This window comes from Pelophylax lessonae (genome assembly GCF_965119305.1).
Source record: "Pelophylax lessonae genome assembly, chromosome: 10".
NCBI lineage: Eukaryota > Metazoa > Chordata > Amphibia > Anura > Ranidae > Pelophylax > Pelophylax lessonae.
Genome location: NC_138777.1, coordinates 56,002,738 through 56,025,511, shown reverse-complemented (window position 1 = coordinate 56,025,511; position 22,774 = coordinate 56,002,738). Strand labels below are relative to the sequence as shown.

At 45.5% G+C, this 22,774-nt stretch overlaps 1 protein-coding gene across 2 annotated transcripts in view; it reads left to right on the top strand.

Annotated features, from left to right (window-relative positions):
* Nucleotides 1–22,774, top strand: part of RCN1 (reticulocalbin 1) — a 50,879-nt gene that overhangs the window by 9,572 nt on the left and 18,533 nt on the right. For both annotated transcript variants that reach the window (XM_082270446.1, XM_082270445.1), the window contains exons 2-4: nucleotides 3,581–3,826; nucleotides 10,908–11,101; nucleotides 14,828–15,003. In XM_082270446.1, the coding sequence (XP_082126572.1) occupies nucleotides 3,603–3,826; nucleotides 10,908–11,101; nucleotides 14,828–15,003 (594 nt within the window). In that variant the 5' untranslated portion in view covers nucleotides 3,581–3,602. The remainder of the gene's footprint in view (nucleotides 1–3,580; nucleotides 3,827–10,907; nucleotides 11,102–14,827; nucleotides 15,004–22,774) is intronic.

The following is a 22,774-nucleotide window of genomic DNA, read 5'->3' as shown; positions in this document are numbered from 1 at the left end:
GGGGCAATCTTTGACATTTTTCACATACATGTTAAAATCAGCATTTTATTTTTCTTTGCTAGAAAATTACTTAAAACCCCAAAAATAATTTCTGAAATGGAGGCCCTGGAGAATAAAACGGTGGCTGCAACTTTTTTGTTACATGATATTTGCACAGCCCTTTATCAAATGCAAGTTTTCATGAAAAAATACACCAAATAAATTTTAGTGCATATAAACACAATGTAATACCTAATTGGTTGGTAAAATATAAAGGATGATGCTGGGTCGAGTAAATAGATACCAAACACATCAAGATTTAAAATTGTGCAAGCCTGTGAAATGGCAACAGACAGTACCTAAAATTGTCCATAGATGACACCCTTACAGCCGTTACAGGTTATCAGACATGTGCTTCACCGTTTAGATATGCGTGCCGTGTTTGTTTGCATTTATGCATGAGTGGACTGGACAGGGTGCCTTAATATAAATATATATATATATATATATATATATATATATATATATATAGTATTGGGACGCCTGCCTTTACAAACACTTGAACTTTAATGGCATCCCAGTCTTAGTCCGTAGGGTTCAATATTGTGTTGGCCCACCCTTTGCAGCTATAACAGCTTCAACACTTGGACGGCTGTCCACAAGGTTTAGTAGTGTGTCTAAAGCCCCGTACACACGCACCAATTGTCGGCCGAACGATCAGCCGTCTTTTGTCCGGTGCTGTCCTGTCGGTTGAAATGTGCTAAAGACTGCACACGAATTTTGTCGGCCAACAACAGCCGACTGCAGAAGTGATGTCATGTGATGGTTAACTTTCCGTGTGTTGCTCATCTGCTGTTTGTCGGTCGAATTCTGTACTGACTGAGGAACAATCGGCCGTTCTGGTGTTGGCCAACAAAAATTTTAAAGCCTGCACACCAGATTCTGTTCGGCCGAAAAGTCGCAGTCGGTTGTTGGAAGCATCGTACTAACAAGCCGACAATCGGCCGATCGGACGGTGGCCGAATATTTACGGCTGACAATTGCTACGTGTGTACGGGCCTTAAGGGAATGTTTGACCATTCTTCCAGAAGCGCATTTGTGAGGTCAGGCACTGATGTTGGACACAGGAAAAAAATCTCAGTGGACAGTGCGTTCTCCAGTCAGTCTGTTAACTTGGAGAAAGGGGAACGGGGGAGAATTTTGCCATCTTGGTCTGTGTGTTCCTTTTGATTTAAATAGTGTAGAGAAATCAGCCTAGTCCCTGCATCATGCAAGGGTGGCTCAGTAGGATGCTGCAAAAGAAGGGAGCCACCCTGAAACAGAAAACCTGGGCCAGTGGGTATGGCACCAGCTTAACCTGGAGCATAGGTAAGATTAACAGCTAAAGAAGCTACATTGTGCAAAGTGATTAAATCAGCTGCTGAAAGTGCTTAAAGAGTAACTCCACTTTTTCTGAGGAAAAAAAAAATCCTTCCCTTCTAGGTGATCTATGCACGTTGCAAGGATTTTAACAAGGTTTGCTGCAGACTTTTGTTAATCTATGGGTCCTTTCACACGAGTGATCCGATCAGATCCGCCTGTCAGTTTTTTAGGTGGATCTTATCAGATCTCCATGCATCCCTATGGGGCAGCGGAAGTCAGCAGAGACATCTCCACTGACACCCGCTGCCATCCGCATCCGATCCTGCCCGTGAAATCCGGACAGATGGAAACCCTATTTTCCATCCATCCAGGGGATCGGATGAGAGCGGACAGGTGGTCTGTTCTCATCCGATTCCCCATAGAGAGCAGCGGGGCTCTGACACCTCCCTCTCCGCACACAGAGGGGAGACGGAGCTGTCATCCGCCGGCTCAGGGTGGATCGGCGGATCGATCCCCGCTGAGCAGAGCACGGTCCAATACGGAATGCAGACCGTGTGAAAGGATCCTAAAGAAACACCTGTTTGTGTCCATGTGCAGAGTGGTTTTATAATTATCAATCAGCTGCTGCACCTTCAGGGCTCTGAGAAAAGTGGCAGGCTCTGCATCCCTTTAGTTGTGATTTCCCTTTGGGAGTATAGAACCAAAAGTACAGGTTTTGTTTCAGGGGATGCCAAAAATCTGACTTGTATCTTAGTGCAGACTTCTGGGAAAAGCCAATCTCGCAAGCAAATTACATTTTCAGGGAGCGTTCTGTACACAATCTGTATACAGAACACCTCCAGGTGGCCATATTGCACTGCAATTTACAGAAAATTACAGAGCTGCAGATTGAAAGGAAAGGTAATTTTTAAAAACATTCAATTGCAATATGACTTGAGTTGCAATTGTATACAGTATATTATTACTATTTTTTTTGATTTTGCTATTTTTTTCCCCATGTAGGTCCACCTCCGTAGGCGGATCCATGCTGTTCAGCGGGGATCGATCCGCGATCCCCGCTGAGCCGGCGGATGACAGCTCCGTCTCAGCTTGCAGTGCGGAGAGGGAGGTGTCACAGCCCCCGCTGCTCTCTATGGGGGATCGGATGAGAGCGGACCGCCTGTCCGCTCTCATCCGATCCGATACCTGAACGGATGGAAAAATAGGGTTTCCATCCATCCAGATTTCACGGACAGGATCGGATACGGGTGTCAGCGGAGGTGTCTCCGCTGACATCCGCTGCCCCATAGAGCTGCATGGAGGATCCGATCAGATCCGCCTAAAAAACTGACAGGCGGATCTGATCAGACCGCCCGTGTGAAAGAGCCCTAAGTGTGAGTTCTTTAACATCACTTTAAGCCAGATCTCTGGTACTCATCAAAAATTTGGAGTTGAAAGTAGAAATATGCGTTTTTGATTGTCCACAGTGTTAAGGGGCTTTGTAAGATGAAATAAGATACAGTTTGGCATCTTCTATACCTGTTCTTGTCTTTAAAAATCAGGTTAGTGCTAGTTTCGTATGAAGGTTTGTTTTAGTACCTGATTTTACCAACAGAGGGCAGTGCAGCTTTACTCTGGCTTTATTGTTCTTGGTGAATCTGGTCACTGGAATGGGAGGAGAATGTGTTACTGCAGAGATTGGATCCTCACTAAAATCCAATTGGGTAACACACCTAAAAAGAGAGAAATGATTGGTGTTTTCTAGCACATAGGGTGGGGACTAATCCGGTTTTGGCTTACTTGCAGATTTAAAAAAAAAAAAAAAAATGTTCGAAACAGTGATGGGATAGAATGCCCTTCCAGACAGATAAAAAGATCATGGAGTTCCTGCAGCTAGCTCTTCCAATGGCGTTGACCTCAAAATTATACAGGCAGCACAAATGGGAGGTCCATTAACCACAATTCAAGGAACCCCTAGTAACCTCCTGGAGGGACTGAGGGTTTTAGTAAACCTTGGTTAAGAAGGGCTGACCTAGATCCGGACTCTACAGATAGAGATAGCACCGAAGGTGTGCTGATGTGACCCCTCAAGTGATCTCACCTATGATACTGTTTGAGAGGTCAGATCAGCACAATGCCTAGTGAATCTGGCCCATGGATACTTTTCATTTTCCCAGGCTTTATTATATTTCCTCCATTGTGTGTATAAATGAAGGTACATGTGGGAATAAAATAACCTTGGCTTGATCTTGTCTTGCAGTTCCTGTGCTGCTATTGGACGGATGATGGAGCCCCATAAGTTTCTATATGTGCTGCTACTGTGTGCAGGAGAGGTGATCTCTAAACCTACATTTCGTAAGGAGAGGATACGCCTGGACCCCGAGCTCAACACCCAGGTTCATGAGGAGAACCAGAGCTTCCAACAGGACCATGAGGCCTTCCTGGGCAAAGATGAAGCCAAGACATTTGATCAGCTAACTCCGGAAGAAAGCAAAGACAGACTAGGGTGAGACTCTGCAATTTGCATTAATATGTACCAAGTTGGTAACTTTACAAAAAGGGATTTTAGACCTTTTTAACCACTTAAGCCCCGGAGGATTTTCCTGCTAAACGACCAGGGGGTATTTTGCGATTCGGCACTGCGTGACTTTAACAGACAATTGCGCCGTCGTGCGACGCTGTATCTAAACGAATTTGGCGTCCTTTTTTTCCCACAAACAGAGCTTTCTTTTGGTGGTATTTGATCACCCGTGCGATTTCTACTTTTTGCGCTATAAACAAAAAAAGAGCGTACATTTTGCAAAAATAACAATATTTTTCACATTTTTTTTATATGAAATTCCCCAAAAAAAAAATGTAAAAATCAAAATTTTTTAAAATTTTCGGCCAATTTGTTTTATGCTACCTATGTTTGGTAAAAAAAATCGCAAAAAGCGTATTTTGATTGGTTTGCACAAAAGTTATCGCGTTTACTAACAAAGGGAAAGATTTCTGTCATTTTTGGTGTGTTTTTTTTTTTTTTTTTTTTTTTTGCGGTACTGCGACATTGGGGCGGACAGATCGGACCCTTGACTGACATTTTTGACTCTTTTGGGGTTACCAGTGACATTTCTACAGTAATCAGTGCTATATATATGCACTGTTACTGTAAAAATACACTGGTAGTGAAGGGGTTAACTTTATTTGGGAGGGAGGGGCTGTGTGTGTGTCCCTAGGGGCGTGCTTTCTACTGTGATTGGCTGTGGCTTGAGCTGTAAGGACACTGATCAACGGATCTACATAGTAGATCCATGTGATCAGTGTTTTTACAGCGAGGAGAATGACAGGTGGCTTGTTTACACAAGCTGCCTGACATTCTCCCTCTCCCCCGCCGATCGCCGAGTGACCGGCGGACATCGGGTCCGCTGGTCACACGCGCGGGGGGGGTCCGTGACCGTGCGGGAGCGCCCCAGAGCCTCACAGGCGAGCGACGTAGATCTACGTCACTTTGCCTGTGAGGGGCTGACTGCCGCAGTAAATATACTGTGAGCAGTCGGCAAGCGGTTAAAGGATAAATTCACCTTTGGGAACATGTTACAATAGGGTGGAACATGTAAGATGTTCCTAGTGCTGCAGCCGCCGCCTGCTGTCCCCCCCCCCCCCCCCCTCCCTGTGGCAGCAGTACGGGGAGAAGTTCCCCATACTAGCTTCCCCGCACAGCTGCGTCAATCAGACACACAGCTTTGTGTATCTGAATAAACTACAAGCCCCAACATCCTTAGCAGTTGTTGGCTTGTAGTTCTCAATGAACTACCACAGGGTTCTTTCATTGTCTTCCTGTGAGGGAGTATCAGCTTACCTGTGCGGGATGTATGGATTAGCCCATACACTGACAGTGTGCAGGAGACCTGCTGATCACTGCTGCAATGCTTTCCAGGCTACTGCAACCAAAAAAATAAATAAATGCACATGTGCATTTATTATTTATTTATTTTTTTTGTAAAGTGAACTTATGCTTTTAATGCACTGAATTTACCTGTCTTCAGTCTTTTAAATGTGCAGCAATACAACTGCATAAATATGATTAGCAACCAGGAAGCCACAGTATTTGGTGTGTAGTAGGTGTGAAATGCTTTATGTAACTTTTTATTTATCTCAGTGACCTCACTGAAGAGATTTTCCCTCATTTCCTGTCTCTGAGGGATGATGAAGGTAACATTGCTGTACCTTAAGTGGTACTAAAGTATTCTATGCATTAAAGAGGAAGTAAACCCTCCTCTGACACTTGTACCTATAGGTAAGCGTTATCATAGGCTTACCTATAGGTACTGTAAATATCTCCTAAACATGTACCGTTTAGGAGATATTTACCTTACATGCAGCCAGTGACGTCACTGGCGCATGCGCTCTGAAGGAACGGCCGCTAGTGCCGTTCTTCAGAGCTCCGTGCCGTGACCATCGGCTCCTGCGCGCGTGCGCCACATCACCGTGGCTCCGGCCAATCAGATGGCCGGATGCCGCGATCCCAGAAGACGGGCGACTGGACGTGTCGCCCGTCATACAGCTAAGCGGGCGGCACGGCGGGGGCTCGTTCTAAGGTAAGTATTTCATAATGAGCTAGTATGCGATGCATACTAGCTCATTATGTGTTTCTCTTTCAGGGTGAAAAAGGAAAAAAAGGGTTTACAACCTCTTTAAGGCAAGGGTCTCCAAATTTTCTAAACAAAGGGCCAGTTTACTGTCATTGGGAGGAATTGTGCCCCATTGTTGGCGTCATTTGGCCCAATTGTTGGTGTCATTGGGAGGAACTGTTCCTGATTGTTGGTGTCAGTGGGAGGAGCTGTGCCTGATTGTTGGTGTCAGTGGGAGGAGCTGTGCCTGATTGTTGGTGTCAGTGGGAGGAGCTGTGCCTGATTGTTGGTGTCAGTGGGAGGAGCTGTGCCTGATTGTTGGTGTCAGTGGGAGGAGCTGTGCCCGATTGTTGGTGTCAGTGGGAGGGACTGTGCCCGATTGTTGGTGTCATTTGACCCGATTGTTGGTGTCATTGGGGGGAATTGTGCCTTTTCATTAGTGTCAGTGGGGGCAAAATTAAGCCCCATTGTTTGGATCTGTGGATGAAATGGTGGTTGTAAAGCCACTTTCTTTCTTTCTTTCTTTCTTTATATATATATATATATATATATATATATATATATATATATATATATATATATATATATATATATATATATATATTTACAAAAAAAAAAGTCGCTTCATACCGAATTTCTTCTCCGATCGGACAGCTACAGCAGGTGGGGCTGAGAATACTTGGCTGGGAGGAGAGCTGCAGGTGGTCACGTGAGCGCCGAGCAGTGCTCTGAAATTGGGTATACAGCTCTCCTTTTTTTTTCCAACCACTTTAAGGTAAGAAAAATCTTGTTTGTTACTGAATTCTCCCTCACCCCCATTATACTTGCCTGATTTCAATACAGCACTGTGCATGAGAGCTGCAGCTCTCTGCTCTCCCCCCTCCTCACTGGGTAGTTTGATAGCAGTGGGAGCCTTTGGCCCTTGCTCTTGTCTATCAAATTCTGTAATGGGGGGGTGGGGCCGAGCTGTGCTGTCTGTATGAATAGATGCAGACAGAGCGGCTCAGGAGTGAGCCAGCATAGGTGGCCCCATAGGAAGTGGCTTTTTATGTGGACACTTAGCTGGGGGGAGGAACAAGGGGTGCAGGTGGGGGACCCCAGAAAAGGAGGATCAGGGCTGCTCTGTGCTAAACCAGAACAGGTAAGTATGAGATGTTTGTTTAAATAAAAAAAAAAAAAAAATCTATAATATAGCTTTACAATCCTTTTACATGGAAGGGTGACTGTCTTCTCAAATGACAGCTTTACCTGCTGGCTTCTTATACCTCTTGGGCACTCCAGTAATGAGCTTTCTGAAACTGTAACTTCTCATTCTTAACTTTTGGGGCTACAAGATTTGGGAGCTGAGTATATTTCTGGCAGATCAATAGGTATATTTCTGTACTTGCAGGGCCTTTAATGGCTCATTCATTATGTGGCAGCCCTTGCTGTCCCTCTAAAAAGCCAGTGGTGAATCACTTTTTAGAGGGAGGTTGACTGGAGGCTGGGAGGTGATATAGCGCCTGTTCACTGCCTGTTTAAACCCAGAAAAGCATATAAGACGCGTGCATTGCACATGGTTGCGGCACAGCCCATCTCACTTAAATGGGTCGCATTTGGCGGTGGTACAGCCCACTGAAAGGGTAACATTTTTAAGGCAAACCACTGCAGATGCAGCACGCTTATAGCCTTGAACAGATGCATATTCTCCTTTTTAGATTACCAAACTGTCCCTCAGCCACCTGTTTTTGCTGTCCCCTGTGTAGGAGACCTAAATGGATAAAACATGGAGGAATGTCCATGTAGTGCAGAGGTGTACTGCATCCTTTTTTTTCTTATTTCATTTTCTTATGCCCTGACAATGAAAATTGTGCAGCTTTATACATGGCGATGTGCTGCGCCCGGTCAGATTTCCTGGGAACCTGGCAGTGGCAATCTGCAGTGATGGGTGGACGCCTCAGTTAGTCCTGGAGAAAGTTGTCCTGACTGCACAGCTCACAGTAAGGAATACAATGCACAAAGTAAACCATTAGTAATCACATTTCCCTTTTCTGCAGTCAGACTAGTGAAAGAGGAATTCCGATAGGGTGCTAGAAGCTAATAATTGTCTTATTGTTCTTTAGCTCATTATACAAGTCCATCTCAGGATGTGTATTTTCTATTTCCCTTTTGTTAGGTTTCCTTACCAGTTCGTTCAGAAATGTTAGACTGTCCATAGACCGTGTGAAACTTTGTGTACCCCCCCCCCCCCCGCCTTTCTCGATGAGGGGTCAGCTGATCAGATGACAGGGGAGTGTCTTACCATGCTGATAACGTGGCACATACACTTGTGAAACCATCAGCGTTGTCAGTGATTTCATGAGCTCAATTCAAATAGGGGACTAAAAAAAAAAAAAAAAAACATGTAATGGTATCTGCAGTATATTACTACGAGTCATTCAGTGACCTCCCAAGTTACAAATTATAATGTGCTGTAGCTGATTGTTTTAGCATTCATCTCACAATGTAATATAAATGGATCATTAGGGCTGTGAAAACATATCTGTTATTTAATATTTGTTGAGGGTAATTTTTTTTCACTGCATGTTGCTTTTTTCCTTAGAACATTTCTTTGTACCAAACATCTCTCTTTAAAATATAAAAACAAAATAACCTTTTTACATACATTTAATCGGTATCAAGAAAATGTGTATTTCTGTTTAAACATAAAGAAGGCCTACTTTTTTTATCGACTAAAGACCAGGCCTATTTTTGACATTTTATTGCTTACAACATTATATATATATATATATATATATATATATATATATATATATATATATATATATATATATATATATATATATATATATATATATATATATATATATATATATATATATATATATATATATATATATATATATATATATGTATATATGTATATGTATATGTGTGTATGTATATATATATATGTATATGTGTGTGTGTGTGTGTGTATATGTATATGTATGTATATATATATATATATATATATATATATATATATATATATATATATATATATATATATATATATATATATATATATATATATATAATGAGATAGGGGGGGAGTAAGCACTTTGTTGATATTTGGTTATGCTTTTGTTTATCTAAAGAAAATATGGTATATGGTTTATGTGATTTCACACATTCACCAATATCAGCACTTTATTTTATGATTTACTTTACTATATTTAATTAACACATTAGAAAAAAGTGGAATTATTTGTCTTTATTTATTACTGAGACACTACACATCACCCTTGAAGTGCGGTACTGCCCCCCCCCCCCCCCCAAATGGTGGAGTTGAACCCGCCTTGTAAAGGTTATACCATCTGCTAATTTAAATAAATGCAAAAGTCCACCATTTGTGAAAGCAAAGTGTCTGTGACTGAGCATCAATCGTGGAAAGCAACTGCTCTGTATTCTGAGACACACTAGTCACCCCGGGTGAATTACAGCTCCCCTTAAATTCAACAGCTACTGCAAATCGGGTGAGTATGGAGCATGTAGCAGAAATAGAACTCTACGACCTCTCCAGGGGTAGGCCCTCCATGCACCTGAATTTTTTTTTGCCACATACTATAACACACAAAGCACAGCACCATAGCGTAATCCTGTATAAAAAGTTTGCTCCAGAGGGTGTGTAGTCCCGTGCTGACACGTTTCGTCATTACGACTTCATCTGAGGGTGGGACTACCTGCCGCAGCATACCAGTATTTATGAGCAGATCTTAAAGCGGTAGTATCCCGCTTTTTGACACTTTTACCTACAGGTAAGCCTATAATAAGGCTTACCTGTAGGTACAAATAATATCTCCTAAACCGGCATGGTTTAGGAGATATTTACAGTGCATGCAGCCGCTCGCGCGAGCGCTCCGAAGGTCCGGGGGGTCCTTCAGTTAATTTGCCGGAAAAATCACTCCCGCGCGCATGCGCCGGAGTGACGTCATCGCGGCTCCGGCCAATCATCGCGCCGGAGCCGTCTCTTCTGGCCAATCACCGCACCAGAGCCGCCGAAACCCGGAAGAGACGGCGAGGGATCATGGCAGCGCCCGCAGCTATCTCCGGGGGTCCGTGTCGGGGCTTCGTTCTAAGGTAAGTTACACATAATGGGCTAGTATGCGATGCATAATAGCCCATTATGCCTTTTTGTCTTGCAGGTTTTTTTTTTTTTTTTTTTTTTTTATTAGGGTTTACAACCGCTTTAACTGCACGTAACCTTTTAACTGCCTACAGACTTTAATCACCGCCGCTTATGTCCTAGCAACTGGAATGTGTGTATTTTAAATAGTACATTGGAAAATACTATTCATTCTACATCCGAGGATAATCATCCTGAAGTACTTTTTACAAAATCATTGTGCATACTGGTACGCTGCGCTGGGTAGTCCCACCCTCAGATGAAGTTATGACAAAATGCGTCGACCAGAGACATCAGCATGCCCTCAGGAGCGAATGAGCACCGCCGCAGTACGAGTCAGAGAATTTCCTTTCACAAATGGTGGACTTTTGCATTTATTTAACTTTAGCAGATGGTTAGAGATGGTATAACCTTTACAAGGCGGCTACAACTCCACCATTTGTTATAGCTTTATTAGACACACAGGTTGTAAGACATTCACAGGCATGCGATGTTGGGTGTGTTTAAGGATGAAGCGCCGCTGATGATGTTTTTTATGTTTATTTAGACTTACTGTAGTGAGTTATTATAATGGCTGCTGTTGTGTGTTTTATTATTAACAATAAGTATATGCACAATAATGTTTATCAATGAGAGTTTGTAACAGATTTAAAAATATGATTGAATTTCCTGCCCGGTAGAGTTTAGGAGAAGGGACCATTTATTGAATTATGAGGCTTCATTTTTTAGCAGTATACATATTTTAGAATATACCTCTTCTAAACTAGAATAATCAGACTGCTCTATTCATCATTTGTAAATCTCACGGCACCTTTCTAATTTGTTTGCAGGAAAATAGCAGACAGAATAGACGGTGACAGAGATGGGTTTATAAGCACTGAAGAGTTGACGTCGTGGATTAAACGGGTCCAGAAAAGATATATCTATGAAAACGTAGCACGAGTCTGGAAGGATTACGATGTCAATCAGGATAACCACATTTCATGGGAAGAGTACAAGCAGGCCACCTATGGGTACTACTTGGGTAAGTCTGGAAATTGCATTGAATGTTGGATAATCATTACTTACTGTAGCTATAGTCCCGTCTATCAAATCCATGGTGTGCTTAACGGAACACAAAATATTTTACGAGAATGAGGAGTGTTAAAACCAGAGAGATGTGTGCCTGTAAAGTAAATAAATGAACTCTGGTTGTAGTCAAACAGCCTGTTACCGCATCGCAAACGCACATCTGGCAGTTCACACTGCCATATGCGATACGCTGGGGGTGTCAATGAAATGTTAACGACACCCCCAGTTTGATCGCATATCGCAGTGCGATCTGACAGTTCACACAGGATCGGATCGCACAAGTGTGAACCACTGTGCGATCCGATCCTGATGCGGCTGAAAAAAAGGGTCATGTGCGACTTTTGTGCGGGTGCAGTGCGAATTTAGCCATACAAAGTGTATGGCTGAATTCGCACTGCACATCCGATCGCTTGTAATGAAGGAGCAGTGCGCTCCGATATTACATGCGATCGCCGCACACGCTATAGTGTGAACCGGCACTAACTTGTGAAGATCTTACCGCTTGTTTGACTACAACCCGAGTTCATTTATTTACTTTAGTGCCCTGGCAGTACAGCATTTAGATGCCAAGGGGCTGCTGCTATTTGTGTGTAAGCAGCTGTCTCTGCGGGGATCCAGTGCACCCCCTGTTAGGTTGAAAGTAGAGTTCCCCAATCAGCAGGGACAATGAGCTTTGCTTATTGCAGAGGTATTTGCTGACTCAACAGGGAGCATGATGGACTGCTACAGAGAGAGACTGCTTCTTCCACACAGAGCAAGATCCTTCTCTGTAACCGAATGTCCAGGAAAAAAACCCAAAACTGATTGATCTTTCAGCTTACGGTTTGGCTACTCCCTGGATTCCTTTATTTGCTTTTAGGGTAAATTTCAGTTGGGCTTTTAGATTGCCTGAAGGTGTGTGTTTCACTCATTAGTGGTCAGTTGTGTATGTGTACTATTTACACCGCATGTTACATCGGCAATCATTGGGTTCACATTACTATAGCCTGTGTGCTGTAATACATCAGAACACTGGGAGAGAAGGGCAAATCGCTCCGACATCGATAGCTGTTAGCAGACAATGGCTAAGTTGCATGTGTGAGTTTAAAGCCGTATTAATCCCCAAAAGCAAAACTTCATTATATTACTATATTGCAGCTTACCAATTCTTAGATATGATGGCTGCATTATTTTCCTTTTTTGGGTAATTTCTATTTTCACCTGGTGGTCTGGCCAGTAATCTGTTGTTTTTTTAAATGACAAGCTGTCTTGCAGATGTATTCGTTTGCAGGACTAAAGCCCCGTACACACGTACCGATGGTCGGCTTACAAATGTTCCTCTTTTCTCCCCGGGATGTCGGTGTCTGCTGAAAAGTGCAAAGACAGCACAAGGACAGCACAAGAATTTTGTCCGCCGACTGCAGAAGTGATGTCATGTAATGGTTAACTTTCCCTGTGTTTTCTATTTTCTGAGCATGCCCAGTCTTGCAAATCTGCGGTCTGTCGGCCGAATTGTGTACTGACAGGCGAACAATCGTCCGTTCTGGTGTCGGCATACAAATATTTTCATGTTTGCACGAAAGACTTTTGTCCGCGGATTGTGCGCAGACATCTGTCGGAGGCACCATACTAACACGCGTACAATCGGCAGATCCTTCGTCCACCGACGTTTGTATGCCGACGATCGGTACGTGTGTACGGGCCTTTAGACAAACCATTTAACACTGACGGCGGTGCTTACAATGATCGGCATTCATTTTATGTAAAACCTTGATCCCAAAATAAAAAAATTGTTTGCTGTAACTGCTTGTGTAATTGGCGTTTTTGGCTTATCGCTTTAAGCTTGTGTTTGGGTGTTTAGGAAGGGCTGGAAATGAATAGATCCAGTTTACTTAAGCCCTGTACACACGCACCGATTGTTGGCCGTAAATTTTCGGCCAACGTCTGATCGACCGATTGTCGGCTTGTTAGTATGCTGCTTCCGACAACCAACTGCGACTTTTCGGCCGAACAAAATCTGGTGTGCAGGCTATAAAATTTTTGTTGGCCGTCAGCAGAACGGCCGATTGTTCCTCAGTCAGCACAGATTTCGGCCGACAAAAATGTGATGATCAAGACTGGGCATGCTCATAGAAGAAAAAACACACGAAAAGTAGACCATCACATGACATCACTTCTGCAGTTGGTTGTTGTTGGCCGACAAAATTCGTGTGCAGTCTAGAGCACATTTCAACCAACACAACAACACTGGACAAAAGACGGCCGATCGGTTGGCCAACAATCGGTGCGTGTGTACGGGGCTTTAGCCTTGACGAACTTGTGGCTCTCTGTGGGTCTTCTTGGCCAGCAGCACGGTCTGGATGTTGGCTAGGACTCCACCCCCCTCCCCCCCCCCCCCCCCGGGCAATGGTGATGCCAAGGAGCAGCTTGTTGAGCTCCTCCATCATTGGGGACAGCCAGCTGGAGGTGTCATGGGATGATGTGGGTCTTGTTGTGGGCAGCGGTGCCAGCCATCTTGAGGATCTCCACTGTCAGATACTTGAGGACGGTAGGCAGATGGATGGAAGCTCTGGCCCTGACCCACTCTGCATAGTTTCCTGAGCTGGTGGTGAAATTTACCGATTTGGGAACTGCAGACCAGCCCAGGATGATCAGATCTTGACCTTGGCATGAACCTTGCCTTTGTTAATCACATCTAGACCTAATTCCGGTAATGGATTCTCACTGAAAGAGAGATGTTTAGGAAAGGCTGCATGATTTGCTTTAAAATGGTTATAAAAGGTAAAAAAAAACTTTCAAAAGCTGCTCCTGCCAGCTTCCCCCACTTAAACACTTACCTGAGCCTTATCTGGATCCAGTGCTCTGCCCATCTGCAGGGGTGGGGCTGGGCTGTATATGTTTATAGACGCACACAGCCTGGCTCGGGATCAAGCCTGCATTATTGCCTCCAAAGCAAGTGGCCTCCTGTGGGGGCACACAGAGAAGAGGAGGAGCTCAGATGACCAGCAGGGGACCCAAAAGAGGAGCTTTGGGGCTGCTCTGCACAAAACCATTGCACAGAGCAGGTAAGTAGAAGGGTCCTTCCACACGGGCTTTCCACCCAGCGGACTCCCATTTTGCTCAGTGGTGGATCAACCTGCCAATTCCTGCTGAGCAGGCTGATGACAGGTCCGTCTCTGCTTACTCTGCTGAGACAGACCTGTCGGATCCCCGCTCTTCTCTATAGGAGATCGGATGAAAACGGACCGCCTGTCTGTTTTCATCTGATCCTATTCGATCTGGTCCTCCAGACGGGTGGAAAATAGGGTTTCCATCTGTCTGGATTTCACAGGCAGGATCGGATAGCAGCGGGTGTCAGTAGAGATGTCACCGCTGACATCTGCCACTTCATAGGGGTGCATGAAGCATCCGATCAGGTCCGTCTGAAAAACTGAAAGGTGGACCTGATTGGAAAGCCCGTGTGAAAGGGGCCTAACATGTTTGTTATTTTGAGAAAAAAAGGAGAAAGAAGAAGAGAGAAAAAAAAAAAGCTTTTTAATCACTTTAAACCTCAAACAGGTGAGGGGTTTGCTTTCCAGCCTGCCATGTAAAACTTTGCAGAAATCCTCTCAACTTTTGGAGATAGTCAGATATGCAATACCCTCATGAGATACTGGAAATGTATTATCTTTGTATTGAATTTATTTTTATTCCATTGCAGCAAACCCTGAGGAGTTCCAGGATGCTGACCAGTTCAGCTACAAGAGAATGTTGCCACGTGATGAGAGGAGGTTCAAAAAGGCCGATCTTAATGGAGACCTGCTAGCAAATCGGGAAGAGTTTACGTCATTCCTCCACCCAGAGGAATTTGAGCATATGAAGGATATTGTTATACTGGTAGGTATATGAACAGACCTGACCACATTTATAACTGTAATTGTGCAGGGTATGCAGAGCCATCTTCAGTTTAAGGAATGGGAAGGCTTTCCAGTGAGCTGAGTGGAGATACAAAGTAAAAAAAATAATATATATTTGTTCTCCCTATACATATGCTCTAAAATGATTGGATATTATGTGATTTAGTGGTATGGCTCAGCGGTTAGCACTTCTGTTTGAATCCCAGCCAGGACACTTTTTGCATGGAGTTTGCATGCTCTCTCTGTGTTTGAGTGGGTTTCCTTAAGGTACTCCCATTTCCTCCCACACTCCAAAGCAGGGGCGTTGCTAGGTGGGAAAAAGACCAGGGGCTTCAGCCCGAAGGTAAATTTGATAACCCCGCCCACATTTTAAAGGAAGTCCCACCCAAGCTCCTCCCATATTTAAAAGTAACGCCCAAGCTCCACCCAATGCCCCCGTCAGTCAAGGGGTGGTATGGAGAGGAGTACAGGGGGTCAGATATGGAGAGGAGAGGGTCAGACATGGAGAGGAGAGGAGAGGAGAGGGTCAGACACGGAGAGGAGAAGGGAGGAGAGGGTCAGACATGGAGAGGAGAGGAGAGGGTCAGACATGGAGAGGAGAGGAGAAGGGAGGAGAGGGTCAGACATGGAGAGGAGAGGGTCAGACATGGAGTGGAGTGGAGAGGAGAGGGTCAGACATGGAGAGGAGAGGGTCAGACATGGAGAGGAGAGGGTCAGACATGGAGAGGAGAGGGTCAGACATGGAGAGGAGAGGGTCAGACATGGAGAGGAGAGGGTCAGACATGGAGAGGAGAGGGTCAGACATGGAGAAGAGAGGGTCAGACATGGAGAAGAGAGGGTCAGACATGGAGAAGAGAGGGTCAGACATGGAGAAGAGAGGGTCAGACATGGAGAAGAGAGGGTCAGACATGGAGAAGAGAGGGTCAGACATGGAGAAGAGAGGGTCAGACATGGAGAAGAGAGGGTCAGACATGGAGAGGAGAGGGTCAGACATGGAGAGGAGAGGGTCAGACATGGAGAGGAGAGGGTCAGACATGGAGAGGAGAGGGTCAGACATGGAGAGGAGAGGAGAGGGTCAGACATGGAGAGGAGAGGGTCAGACATGGAGAGGAGAGGGTCAGACATGGAGAGGAGAGGGTCAGACATGGAAGAGGAGAGGGTCAGACATGGAGAAGAGAGGGTCAGACATGGAGAAGAGAGGGTCAGACATGGAGAAGAGAGGGTCAGACATGGAGAGGAGAGGGTCAGACATGGAGAGGAGAGGGTCAGACATGGAGAGGAGAGGGTCAGACATGGAGAGGAGAGGGTCAGACATGGAGAGGAGAGGGTCAGACATGGAGAGGAGAGGGTCAGACATGGAGAGGAGAGGGTCAGACATGGAGAGGAGAGGGTCAGACATGGAGAGGAGAGGGTCAGACATGGAGAGGAGAGGGTCAGACATGGAGAGGAGAGGGTCAGACATGGAGAGGAGAGGGTCAGACATGGAGAGGAGAGGGTCAGACATGGAGAGGAGAGGGTCAGACATGGAGAGGAGAGGGTCAGACATGGAGAGGAGAGGGTCAGACATGGAGAGGAGAGGGTCAGACATGGAGAGGAGAGGGTCAGACATGGAGAGGAAAGGGTCAGACATGGAGAGGAGAGGGTCAGACATGGAGAGGAGAGTGCATCAAAGCTCTTTTTCTTCATTTTAACGACTTAAGGACAGTTTTACCCCCTTGAGGACCAGGTAATTTTTTGCGATATGGCACTGCGCTAATTTACCTGACAATTGCGTGGTTGTGCGGCGCTGTACCCAAATAAAATTTATGTCCTTTCTGTCCCCACAAATAGAGCTTTCTTTTGGTGGTATTTGATCACCTCTGATGAATTATTTTTTTTTTTTTTTTGCGTTATAAACACACAAAAAAGAACGACCATTCTGAAAAAAAAAAACAATATTTTTACTTTCTGCTGTAAAACATTGAATTTTTTTCATCATTTTAGGCCAATATGCATTCTGCTACATATTTTTGTTAAAAACAATCCCAATAAGTGTATATTGATTGGTTTGTGCAACAGTTATCGCATCTACAAACTAGGGGATAGATTTGTCATTTTTTATTAATTTATTTTTACGAGTAATGGCGGTGATCTGCGTTTTTTTGCGGGACTGCGACATTGTGGCGGACAGATCGAACCCCTAACTGACATTTTTGACACTTTTGGGGGGACCAGTGACATTACTACAGTAATCAGTGCTAAAAATATCCACTGTTACTGTAATAATGTCACTGGCAGGGAAGGGGTTAACACCAGGGGCAATCAAAGGGTTAAGTGTGTCCCCAGGGAGTGCTCTCTAACTGTGTGGGGGATGGACTCACTAGATGAACACAGAAACCTGTGTTCCTAAATAGCAGGAACACAGGATCCTTGTGTTCATTACTGACAGAATGGCGTACTGCCTTGTTTACATAGGCAGCCCGCAGTTCTGTCTCCATGGGGAGCGATTGTGGGTTTCTGGCACACATCGCGTCCGAAGTACCTGCTGATTGGCTTCCCCTCTGGCCAATTGGCACATGTCCCTGCTGTCTATTACACGAAACGACATACAGGTACGCCGTTTTGTGTAATAGAGTAAGGGCTCTGTCACACAGGCGATCAGATCAGATCATCCTGTCAGTTTTTTAGGCGGATCTGATCGGATCCTCCATGCAGCTCTATGGGGCAGCGGGTGTCAGCGGAGACACCTCCGCTGACACCCGCTGCCATCCGCATCCGATCCTGTCTGTGAAATCTGGATGGATGGAAACCCTATTTTTCCATCCGTTCAGTAATCAGATTGGATGAGAGCGGACAGGCGGTCCGCTCTCCTCCGATCCCCCATAGAGGGCATCGGGGGCTGAGACACCTCCCTCTCCACTCTGCAAGCGGAGACGGAGCTGTCATCCACCGGCTCAGCGGGGATCGCGGATCGATCCCTGCTGAGCAACACGGATCCGCCTACGGAGGCGGACCGTGTGAAAGAGCCCTAAAACTGCGTGGCTGGTAAGCAAGCAGTTAAATGTACAGCCTAATAGAAGTCTATGGGACTGGGGGAAACATGCAGGAAGACTGTGGGGACATCAGCAGCAATGCAGCCAAATCACACTACATAGGGGCAGATCACTGCACACAATGCTGAAATAGAACTCCTTAGCTTCAGATAAGGTAATAGGGGAAGGAAGAGGAATTTGGGAGAGAGCAGGAAGGGGGGAGGAGGAGAGGCTGGTGAGTGGTGACAGTTCACTTACTTGAAAAGGCAATGCAGGCTTCATGCTTAGGATGTGACTGTCAGTTCAAACTTTCCCGCCCACACAATCCTCTTCACAGACCTCAGAGACACAGGCTTCCTGTGTGGGCGGGCACATTGAGAGAGGGGCGGGAGGAGGCAGAGCATTTCTGGAGGGGGCTGTGCAGTGTAGGGAAGACAGAGACACTCAGCCCTGTGACTGGTGCAGCCGACCTCCCTGTCACAGGACACAAAGCAACTCGCAGCAGGAGTGTGTATGCTTTTCTAACATTACACAGCTCTATCTCGTCTCTTCAGGGGGGCGGGGTCAAGGAGGCGGTGCCATGGTGGAGCTCTTTTGAGTCCCTGGCTCTCAGGCTGCCTGCAAAAGGGAAACCGAACAAGGGGGCGGAGCCCCACGTTTCGGCCCCGCCCACCCCGACATCAATTCTTCGTTTTGACAGCTCCAGCCTTTTGCAGCTGCCCCACCAATCACTGGATGGACATTATGCTGAGTATTTAGCCCCGACCAACCCCACGCCTTGGGAGTGATTCGGGGCTAATCATTTTAAAATGGAATATGAGACTCGGGGCTTTTTGGGGGCCAACTCGGGGCTATAGCCCCTGTCAGCCCCCCCCTGCCGACGCCACTGCTCCAAAGACATACTGGTAGGCTACTTGGCTCCTATCTTGGTCCTAGTATGTGTGTGTGTGGGAACTAGAGACTTTGGATTGTAAGCATCTTGAGGGCAGAGACATATACAGTATGTAAACTGCTGGGTAACTTGACAGTTATAATAAATACAATGAATAATGTAGGCAGGTTGGAAAAAGTGTTCTGTTTTTTTTTTATTATTTTATATAGCATGAATCAAACTACACGCAGTTATAAAAATAACATAAGTGTATGCTTTGTAAGTAGGATACAACTCTCCTACCTAAATCTGAAGTTTAGATATGGCAATTTTACAAAGTTACAGCTTTGACTGATGTATACTATAGACCTGACCTGTGGGATACTTTTGGAAACTGAAAATCGCTGTGGTAGACCTCACTACTCCAGTGATCACTTTGCTTTTTCCCAATGGATGCAAAACGTTCTGTGATTGTATGAGATGGAGAGGCAAGGTGGTTAAACCATGATCTCCATCTCATCCAGTCAGAGAAAGCTTTGCACTCAAGGAGAAAATGCAAAGTGTTCTCTAAATGGCGCCCGTGCAAGCTAATGACCTCCTGTGTTTTTTAGTAAGTAGTAGGGCAGCCACTCAGCATGGGACCCGGAAACAATCTGCAACCACTGAAGTATCGGTGCCTACTACAGTAAATTTCAGCTTCCACAGGTATGGCACCTAAACTTGGTTTTATTGTGCAGGAGTGCTAAAGAATGCAAACTGCACTATGCAGAGCAGAAATACCCTTAGGCTCCTTTCACACGAACGATCCGATCAGATCCGCCTGTCAGTTTTTTAGGCGGATCTGATCGGATCCTCCATGCATCCCAATGGGGCAGCAGATGTCAGCGGAGACATGTCCGCTGCCATCCGCATCCGATCCTGTCCGTGAAATCTGGACGGATGGAAACCCTATTTTCCATCTGTCCAGGGGATAGGATCGGATGAGAGCGGACAGGCGGTGGGTCTCTGACACCTCCCTCTCCGCACACAGAGCGGAGAGGGAGCTGTCACCTGCCTGCTCAGCGGGGTTGAGTGTATCGATCCCCGCTGAGCAGCACGGAGTCCGCCGACAGAGGCGGACCGTGTGAAAGGAGCCTTACCAACTACAACGTACCTTCCAAACATTGTTCATGTAAACTCTGACTTCGGTATTTTAAAATGCTGTCCTGGGACAAGTCGACATATAAAGGTTTCTGACTTTTCTGATTTGCATACTTGTTCCAGGTCAGTGGCTCAGAAAGTATCAATGCCTGAGAGTCCGCTTAACAGCCAGGCAACAAGCATTTTAATATTGTGGTCCACTATGGCAGAAGCCTATTTCTTCCATGACCGGCAAACTTAGAAAGCCAACTTCAGCTAAACTTTTTAAGCCATTTTAAGTTTTAACACCTTATTGGTCTATAGCAGAATGACGGCCGGGTGGGGGCTCCATTGCCCTGACTAGACTTCATATGACGCCCTTCAGAACAAGCCGATTTGCATGCCCCCAGGGGGCGTGCGGCGATCATTGGTGCGGTGTGTCACTCCGATCTCGATAAAGAGTCTATGACATGGGCTCTTTACCATGTGATCAGCTGTGTCCAATCATAGCTGATCACAGTGTAAATAGGAAGTGTCGGTTATCGGCATTCCTCTTCTTGCACTGACAGGGTGTGTGTAGAGGAGAGCCGTTAAGCATCTCTCCTGATGTGGGGGTTCTGCGCTGATAATCATTGCATTGATTATCTGTGCAGCCCCAACAGCTGTGCCAATCAGTGTCCACCAGTGGTGTCTTTCAGTTCCCATAAGTGCCGCCTATTAGTGCCTTCTCATCAGTGTAGCCTATCAGTGCCCGTCAGTGCAGCCTCATCAGCGCACATCAGTGAAGGAAACAATTACTTATTTACAAAATTTTGTGACCAAAACCAAGAAACTTCCTTTAAATTTTCGTTTAGCAAAAGCTAAAACTCGGAACCACCAAAAGAAAGCTCTATCTGTCTAAAAAAAAAAAAAAAGATAAATATTTAATTTGGGTACAGCGTTGCAGTTGCCTTTGTCATTCCCAGTGCGACAGCGCTAAAAGCTGAAAATTGGCCTGGGCAGGAGGAGGAGGGGGGTGATAAAAGTGCCCTGTATTGAAGTGGTTAAAGAGACCTGTCCCAAAAATGCAGGTAAAAATATAGAAAAATTAAGTATTTTTAATGACTGCTTGCAGTGTTTCTCCTTTTCATAGACCATTTTTAATTGCCTTGCAGTGTGCCTCTGAACTTGCTAGCAAATTTGACTTGATTTTACATTTCTAGCACACAGCCCCTCCCTTCTTTCATGTCATAGCTCTCTCCTTCTGGGAGTGTCTCTATGCTGGCCCAGCTCCTCTGCCCCTCTCTTCACCTTATTTAGCTGCTGGGAGAGTAGTAAGAGGGAGTAGTGGAGTGATTAAGTGTCCCGGGAGATGCACATCAAGTCAAGACCTGCTGTATGATACTGAATAGCAGTCTCAACCTTGACCCCCGCCAGTCCATACCCCCCAGTGTGTTTTTCAGTCCGCCCACCGGCGCTTACTCATGGGGACCCATTCCCATGAGTAAGCTCCGGTGGGCGGAGTGAAATTAGTTGGGGTTGTGGTCTGACGGGGGGTGCCTGAAGCATAGACGTGCTCCCTTCCCGGCCAGCATTAGGCACAGCGGTAGGCACAGGACTTCATTCCCATACAGCCTGTTAGAGGGAAAACATATGACATCACTTCCAACCTCAAGTGGGCTAGCCGCCACTATCCTCCACACCCCTCAGATATTCAGGTGCCAGCCCAATTTGTTTAACTCTGTGTAATGCACAATCCACAGGTCCAGGCTGCTGCACTTCGCAAAGACATCCAACTTTATTGTAGTATTTAAAAAAACACTCAAATACAGCACTGTAACACCATGGGGACAAAGAAAAGTCAACATGTTTTGTGCTATCTCAGCGCTTATTCATAACATTGGCTCTGAGATAGTGTGAAATGCGTTGATTTTCCTCTGTCCCCATGGTGTTCCAGTGCTGTATGGGAGTGTTTCTATTATGACCTGTGGATTGTGCATCACTTCCAAGGTGCTGCACCCAGCAGCAGTCTCAGGGCTTTTGGTTATCTAAACAATGGGGGCTTTTTCAGGTAAATAACATAACGTAAACCAAATGCACCTATAAGATTTATGTACTTGAAGGTGGTTGTTAAAGTAGATGGCTTGGCGACAGGGTCACTTTAAATCCTATAATCCTGGGAAAAGGAAGGAAATGCAGCTTTTACTGCAGGTTATTCGCCTACTCCTGGTACTTTCCACCAAGGAAGCTCCGTTTTGATCTTTTAGCCCCCCCCCCCATGCGATTTGACAAGTCAAATTGCATGACAAACCCCACCCTATTGTCGGCAATGGAACTGTTCAAGTCGGTGCAATGCCGATTTTTGCAGGACCGCACTTATTGGAAAATGTATTTCCTGCACTATTGGCGATTTCAAATGCGACTTGCATAGGCACCAAGTCACACCCGAAGTTGCACTGACATGCAGCTTCAGAACTGTGTGATTTCAAGTAAAGTTGCACGATTTCAGAACCGCATTCAGTGTGAACCTAGACTTACCAGCCATCCTACCTCCAGTGTAAATGACTCCCAGCCAACTCCGAGTGTTCAGTCATGACCACACCCTAAATTTTCTGGAGTACAGAAAGTGTAGTCATCACACAGGCTGCCTTCAGCCTCAGGTAGCAGCACACATTACAGTTGTGCAATTTGTGTGTGCTCGTCTACTCTGCAGATAGGCCACTACTGGAAGACTAGGACTGTGGAGGTCATGTAAATCTTGCTAAGCAGAG